The following is an 8,516-nucleotide window of genomic DNA, read 5'->3' as shown; positions in this document are numbered from 1 at the left end:
TTCAAGCCCAGTGAGATTCAGAGCAGAAACAGCATGTTCGCCAGTGGGTATACTAGTAGACTCTATAATTGTCACGATTTGGATTGAAGTCAACATTGCGGCAGATTGATTTATAAAAGTATGTTGCGTTGGCCGGGAATCGAACCCGGGTCAACTGCTTGGAAGGCAGCTATGCTCACCACTATACCACCAACGCGATGAAACGATACGCTCGTAGAGTGAAGAAAAAAATAAGGAGAAGAGAAAGTAAGTCAAACAGCTTTTGAAAGAGTGATACAGGGTAGGCGAGTAAACGAGCATAGAATTATTCCGTTTTGGATGAACTATCGCTTTAAGGATTACGTGCATTCAAAGACGTTTTAACAAATATGTTATATGTTACTTTACAACTGCGCCGCCTGGTGGCAAGAGAAACTCAAGCATGCCAATTACACGGATTCTGTTAAACATGTTGCATTTTTTCTGATTCAGGTCTCTTGTATTTGCACTGTTATAGAGGCTTTGAATTAACTATCAAATGCTGATGTGAAAGCAAAGTCAAACAAAAAGTGCTCAGAGGTAGCTTAAATAACGTGTCGGTGCTCTTTTGGTAAGGGATTCATCAGAATAAACAGCAAATCTGTCCTAGACACTCAAAAAACGTGGGAAAAATGTTTAAAATTGTATATTTTTTCCACATTTTTGACTGCCTTGGACTGAATTTTTCTGTTTATTTAATGTTTATTTTATTTTACAAAGAGGGAAGGCCTATATTCTTTTTAAAAACATAAAAGTAAACCTTTACAGATCCTTTTCCTTTGTTATTCTCTATTAAACGAAAGCAATATAATCACATTACTTTCAGTACAATGAAATCATAGTTTCATAATATCATGCATTGTGACATGTTGTCGCCATCTGCTGGATAAGAGTAATTAATAAAAAGAAATGAGGAAATAACAGGTTTAGACACTAGATGGCAGCAGAGAGCATTTACTTAGACCAATTGAAAAGAAACTGAATAAGAGCGTAACAGTTCTGCATGTGTAGAAATTTAGAAACCATATACAATACAGTAATTACAGTGAAATATATTACAACAAAAATTATTTAACCATTAACAAGCAAATTACTGTCTCATAAAGGGATTGTTCACCGGAAAATGACAATTTTCTAAACCTTAATGAATTGTTGTTCTTCTGCTGAACAAAAACAAGTTATTATTAAAATATGATGGAAGTAAATGGCTACTGCTTTAGTGTTCAACAGAAGAAACTCAGGTTCTCTATTTGAACAATAAAACCAATCAATTTAATATTTCTGCTACTCCTCAAATGAAGAAAACTAAAGAAATAAACCACAAGAAACATGAGATTTATTGAAAACACAACTTAATTTGAACAAAAAAGTTGCTCTGTCATCCCATTTATTTCATAGTCCTGAGGCCTATATGGATTAGCTCTTGGCACTCCTAATAGCAACAGAGAGCATTGATTGAAAAGAAATTAAAAGATGGTGTTAAAGTTCTGCATGTGTATATTTAGAAACCATATACAATACAGTAATTACAGTGAAACTTATTACAACAAAAACTTATTTAACCCTTAACATGTGAGTTACTGGCTCTTAAAGGGACAGTTCACCCAAAAATGAAAAATTTCTCACAGTGGTTCTAAACCTTAATGAATGTCGTTCTTCTGTTGAACAAAAAAACAAGTTATTATAAATATTTTAGAAACAAGTGATATTAAAGGAACAAAAATACTATGGAAGTCAATGAATGCTGTATTTGAACATTCTTCAAAATATTTTATTTTGTGACCAACTGCAGAAAGAAACTCAGATTTGCAACAAGTGGAGGATAAGTAATGACAGATTATTAATTTGAGGTAAACTATCCCTTAACAACCCTCTTGAACATTTAATGATACTCATGCAGGTAGCATTAATTAAATAATGAACCTCAACCCTTAAAACCTGTTAACTAACAAGGACAAAACTCTTCAATTGGATTTTCTATATGAAAAATACAATTTAATACATTTATTATTTCGGTAACACTTTACAAAAACAGTACATGAATAATGATGTATTAAAATGTAAACTAAACATACTTTACTATGAAGTACTTTATCATAAACTAAGGATGAGTCATTATGTGCGCTAATCATGGACTAACTTTAAATACAACATGAGTCACATGAGTTCATATGTGAATATTGTCTACCTTAATTACTTGTTAGTACATGATTCTTAATTAATGTATTAATTAACATCTAAGTTTAAGATAAATATAACCAACATGAACTCATGAGCTGTTAATTTATAATTATGATGACTTTACTTGAAGGGGCACATCATCATTAACTCATCCTTAACTACTCATGAACTCCTGTGCTTAAACTGTTCGTGTTGATGTTGACAGAACACTTTTCTATTGTTATTCAGTGTAAACGCACTAGACGAACATATACAAGGAGTTCAAGAGTGAGTTAATGATGATGTGCCCCTCTAAGTAAAGTCATGATATAATTATGAACATATCATGAGTTCATTATGGTTAAATTAAGCATAAACATTAATTTACAAGCAATCATATACTAACAAGTAATTAAGGTAGCCGTTATTCACACATGAACTCATGTGACTCATGCTGTAGTTAAAGTTAAGTAATGTTTAGTTTGCATAACACATCATTACTCATGTACTGTTATTGTAGTTACCAGCATTTCTGCTACTCCTTAAGGAAAACAACTTTAAACACAAATTAATTGAACAAACAGTTGCTCTGGTCATCTTATTTGCTTCATATATCCATAGCATGCACAATGTGATGTTTTTTAAGGAGTCCTGAGGCCTAAGGATTAGCTCTTGTGTGAATTTGGCTGTGTTTGTTAAGGTGGCTTTTTTGTGTGAAGCTCTTTCCACAGTCAGTGCACGTGAACGGTCTTTCTCCAGTGTGAATGATCTGGTGACGTTTTAACTGGAAGGCTGTAATAAAGGTCTTGTCGCATTCAAAGCACATGTGATTTTTGGCAGCGGTGTGTGTTCTCTGGTGCTTTTTGCAGTTGTCCATTCGAGTAAAACTCTTTCCGCAGACAGAACACACATGAGGCTTCTTCTTCGTATGGGTTATTAGGTGAATGTTCAGATTTGATGATGAGCCGAACTGCTTTCCGCACTGATCACAGTGAAATGGCTTTTCTCCAGTGTGAACACGCATGTGACGAGTGAGATGTGACGTATCTGTGAAACTCCTTCCACATTGTTTGCAAGCGTGTGGTTTCTCTCCTGTGTGAATCGTTAAGTGCTTGTTGAGATCTCCATTTTGCCTGAAACTCTTTCCGCAGTGTGTGCAGATGTGTGGATTTTCTCCAGTGTGTATTTGTGTGTGCTTCTTAAGGTGGCCTGTTTCTGTGAAGGTTTTTCCACACTGAGAGCAGGTGTGAGGTTTCACTCCACTGTGAAGTTTTTGGTGTCTCTTTAAGCTGACGGATGTGATGAAGGTCTTCCCACACTGCAGGCAAACATGATCTCTTTCCCTGTTATGTATTTTTTGATGCTGTTTGCAGTTGTCCAGACGAGAAAAACTCTTTCCACATTTGGGGCAAGAGAAAGATGCTTTGGTTGTCAGTTTTCCTTTTTGCAAAAATGTTAAAGTGTTGTTATGATGTTCCTCTTCCATGGTCTTGTTGTTTTATCCACACTATATTAGAAATATTTAAGTATCAGAATCAGTTTAAAACCATCTAAAGGAACGTCAGATAAAAACAATTCAAGTCAATGCCACTGACTCTTAAAATATATGTTTGTATCAAGATTCTCTGTCATTTGACTATTCAATATAATCAATTGTAGATGACTGCTATAAAATGATACAATGATTGATAGGGATTTTTCATGCTTAAGAGAGCATGGACATTTTCACAGTATGTCTGATAATATTGTTTCGTCAGAACAAACCATCATTATATAATAACTTGCCTAATTACCCTAATCTGCCTAGTTAACCTAATAAACCTAGTTAAGTTTTTAAATGTCACTTTAAGCTGTATAGAAATGTCTTGAAAAATATCTAGTCAAATATTCTTTACTGTCATCATGGCAAAGATAAAATGAATCAGCTATTAGAGATGAGCTATTAAAACTATTATGTTTAGAAGTGTGTTGAGAAAAATCAGCTCTCCGTTAAACAGAAATTGGGGAAAAAATAAAGAGGGGGGCGAATAATTCAGAGGGGCTAATAATTCTGACTTCAACTGTGTGTTTGTGTGTGTGTGTCTATATATATATATATATATATATATATATATATATATATATATATATATATATATATATATATATATATATACAGAACTTTTCCAGGCGCAGAGCAAAATTGGAGTGGCCGTTTGCTGAAGTTTCCAGCGCCTTATGGACCTGAAGCCACAAAACTGGATGAGCTCTCAGATGTAGTGACAGGCCAAGCAGGGTACCCTGCATCACTTGTCTCACAGACCGACTCCAGTGAAAGGTTTAGACTGCAGTATATGGAGCCTGGTAGTCATCCTGTTCCTCTTGACTGTGACAAGCACAAGTTCCAATACAAGAAAGGAAGAGCATTGGGCCCCATTTACACAACATTTTAGTTTTAAAACGCATATCTTTTGCTTTCTCCAGAAAAACTCACATTTTTACAAGTGCAATACTCATATATTCTACAACAATGAGTTTATGCAATAAAAAACAAAGGCAAGCAGTCAGCCAAATGTGCAGAATCAGTCTACGTAATTACATAAATTAATATATTAACTTATCTTTGCACTTAGGTAAAACACGTTACCTAAGAACAAGTAGCAAATAGATTCAAATAATAAATAAGACCAAAGAGTCATTAAATATAGACAAGATGAATTTGATATCACTTTTAACTAAAATGAGATTAAATCCAGCAATATATACTTACTTAACTGTCTGTTGTGTGCTTCTTTTAAAGCACCTGCAGATTGTCTGGAGCTCAAACGTCCACACACGCTGAAGAGCATGCTAGAGTGTGTGTGGTCACGTGGTGTGTGTTTTCAGAGATGTAGTGCAGACGAGGAGCTTTTTTTAGAAATGCTAGATAAAATGCAAGTGTGGACATGGACCGAGGGGCGTCAAACAAAAGGTATTGCAAAAAAAGGAAAATAACCTAAAATATGAAAACGTACAAATATGTTTTATATTAGACATAACATTGATGATTGTATGTGCACCAGCTCTGCAATGCACATTCACAACTTCACGCATTGTGTTAAACCTAGGTTTTTCAGTCTCTGTGTTCAATCCATTACTTACTCTAAAAGCTAGTAAAACATGCCATTTTCTTAAAAATAATTTAATCAAGTTTGTTATATAAACAAAATAATGTTTACTTGACTGACTACTTCAACTTCACTTTAATGATTAAATGCATCTAAATATTATACAGAAAATATCAAAATATCTACAGTCGTACTGATTTACAACTCCACCGGTAAGGGGAACGGAAGCCTGCACAAATCAAACGCACAATAAACTTCCCTTTTCAGTAAAACAGGTAGGCCAACAATTCTGGTTCAGGTATTTGCATCATTACTTTTTAAACTGTTGTTTCCTACCTAACAGATTTTCAGATGCCTTGTTTTTTTACAGAATAATGAATGGGTACTCTTTCCTTTATTTTTATTTTTATTCATTATTTTAATGAAATTATTATAATCACATTACGTCCCTGCTAAAAAATCCAGCTTAAACCAGCCTAGGCTGGTTGGCTGGTTTTAGCTGGTCAACCAGGCTGGTTTTAGAGGGGTTTTGGCCACTTCCAGGCTGGTTTCCAGCTATTTCCAGCCTGGTCTTAGCTGGTTAGGCTGGGAGATGACCAGCTAAAACCAGCTTGACCAACTTAGCCAGGCTGGGAGCCCAGCCAAAACCAGCTATGTCCAGCTTAAACCAGGCTAAAATAAAATCATAAATTATCGTAAAATATACTGTTTTGTCACAGCAGCTATACGTACTTTTTAAAAAAAGAAATACCAAATTTATACGCCAGATGGCAACAGAGGGCATTTATTTAAAGCATAAGTTGAGCACATACTTACAACAAAACAAAGTTACAGTATCTTAAAGGGATTTACCCAAAAATGAAAACTTCCTCAGTGGTTCTAAAACAAGAATTACTTTCTTCAGTTGAAAAAGGTTATTTGGAAAAATGTTAGAAACAAAGCAGCCACGGAAAAAAATACTATGTAAGTCAATGGTTGCTGCTTTTCAGCATTCTTCAATATATTATTTTCAACAGAAGAAAGAAACACAGGTTTGCAACAAGTGGATAAAAGACAGAATGTTTTTTTTTTTTTTCTATCCCTCAAGCAGGCATAGTATTATGAACTTCCTACTGTTGACTAACAAGGACAAAAATCTTAAACCAAATTTTTTTTTTATGAGTAAAAAAAAGAAAACTACTGAATACTTCTGCTGAATACTCCTCAAAAACAAAAGAAATACATCACAAAAAACACGAGATTGAAAAAAAAAACTGCACAACCTAATTTTACATAACAGTTGCTGGCCATCTTATTTATCTTATAAATTTGTGAAATGCACAATATGAATTTTTTTTCTTTGTTTTTTTTCAAAAAAGTCTTGAGGTCTAATGTTTTGACGTTCAAACTTTTGTCCGACGCCATCTTCCTCTGCCTTTTGGGTGTCACCGCCGGTGCCGGTGCCGGTGCAGAAAGTTTAGTCGAGGGGAGAAAACTAGCAAACTTCTAGTGATCGAAAATGTATGTAAATTTAGCAAGCTTAACGCATTCTGTACTGTACAGGAGATACGTACAGGAGATACACGTCATTTTGTACTGTGTACGACACAGAGGAGATTTTTAGAGAAGATTTTTATTTTTTAGCAATTCAGGCTAAACTTCAGCTAGCATCATCACATGGCTTTATATGTTAGTAGTTCATCAACATGTATGATACAAGTTTTTCTACTTAAATAAATTTGCTTTGGCACAACAGTTGATTAAGTTGACGGCAAAAAAAAAAATACTTTTACATGCAAAAAACGTATAGTTGTGGAAAAAAAACATGCTTTCCACAGCACTAGGAATTCCTATTCTTCATGGTAGATGGGGATATGGTAGAAGCTTTAAAGCAAAATTGTTATAGAGTGATAAAATCCGTTGCCTACATACAGGGGGTGTCTCACATTACCCAATGTCTCACATTACCCCGTTCTTCCCTACCCAGTGGTTATTTGTAGCCTACACAAATTTGGTTCACATACTAAAAAGGGCTTACTCTGTTGAGTAAACACCTTACTTATGAATGTGATAAACAGCGTGTTTCAATTGTTACTTCGTCAGATAAAATGTAGCTACAATGCTTGATCCTTTAGTTTGTTACAAAACAAATTTGGGAGGTGCCTGAACTTCCCGAAGTCTGACCCCTCCCTTAGTTGATGTAACTTTTAAATATGGCAAGCCAACTTAGCTTTAATCATTCAGTGTTACTCATCGTAATTGCATTTTCTACTAATACGAATCAGTGCACTCCTGTTCAAATTATAACTCACACCAGTTACAGAGCTATGTTTTTTTTTTTGTATTCTTACCAGTAAAAATATATCCATGGCAAAACAGGTATATCACACCAACCGTCCATGCTATGTTCCAGCTACTGAGGGCTGTTTTTGAAAATAAAAACTCCGTGTGGTGGTTGGATATAAATGTAAAAATAAAAATAAAAAATAGAACACATACACATTTCACTAACTTTATTATAAAATTAAGAGTATCAATTTTATGTGCTTAGTTGTTCAATACATGTTTTGTAGTATATGATTGTGCTATATTTTTGTTATTCTAAAACATTATTTTTTTTAGACTTATAGTTAACTTACAGAGGACAACAGCTAGTATTTAACCATGCACAGCAGAGTGTAATGTTTTAAGATAGTACATCTATGATTATGCCAGTATGTTGACAAAAATATTTTAACACTTACTTTTTTATATAATTTAGTTTAATTGCTGTTGTTTATTCAGTTTCACTGTAACTGACCACTCATGCTGACAATTATTTGTACAAAATTCAATGAACCAATACAAAAGCTAGTTAATGCATAATATAGTGCTACAGTAATGTGAATTGATGAAAAGGAAGACTTAGCATGTCTTCCTTTCAGGCAGGACCGGATTAAGAACTCAGGGGCCACTGGGCAAACTGTCTTGTAAGGCCCCCTATAGTTGAATTTAGGAAATAAGAATAAAATAATGTTTTTTAAAGGAAATGGATCTATAATTTGTTGACCACATATTTAAATAAATTATATATATATATATATATATATATATATATATATATATATATATATATATATATATATATATATATATATATATATATATATATATATATATATATATACACACACACACACACACACACATACATACAGTTGAAGTCTTTATTAGCCTTTATTACAATTATTAGCCCCCCTGAATTATTCACCTCCCTGTTTTTTTCCCCCGTTT

At 33.9% G+C, this 8,516-nt stretch overlaps 2 protein-coding genes and 1 non-coding gene across 3 annotated transcripts in view; 1 reads left to right on the top strand and 2 right to left on the bottom strand.

The window, feature by feature from the left end:
* The first annotated feature begins 9 nt into the window (after positions 1-9).
* The window catches only part of si:ch211-281l24.3, a 50,702-nt gene continuing 42,195 nt past the window's right edge, over positions 10-8,516 (top strand). The window contains exon 1 of the mRNA XM_073923984.1: positions 10-246. The gene's annotated coding sequence lies outside the window, so the exon portion shown is untranslated. The remainder of the gene's footprint in view (positions 247-8,516) is intronic.
* Positions 125-196, bottom strand: trnag-ucc (transfer RNA glycine (anticodon UCC)). The gene has a single exon. It is a non-coding gene; the product is annotated as a tRNA-Gly (tRNA).
* Positions 2,772-3,667, bottom strand: LOC137487788 (uncharacterized). The gene has a single exon (XM_068213787.2). The coding sequence runs from the start codon at positions 3,662-3,664 to the stop codon at positions 2,837-2,839; it is 828 nt and encodes a 275-aa protein (XP_068069888.1). The 5' UTR covers positions 3,665-3,667; the 3' UTR covers positions 2,772-2,836.

This window comes from Danio rerio, chromosome 15 (genome assembly GCF_049306965.1).
Source record: "Danio rerio strain Tuebingen ecotype United States chromosome 15, GRCz12tu, whole genome shotgun sequence".
Lineage (NCBI taxonomy): Eukaryota > Metazoa > Chordata > Actinopteri > Cypriniformes > Danionidae > Danio > Danio rerio.
The sequence above is the reverse complement of the archived record's forward strand: the minus strand, read 5'-3'. Positions and strand labels throughout refer to the sequence as shown.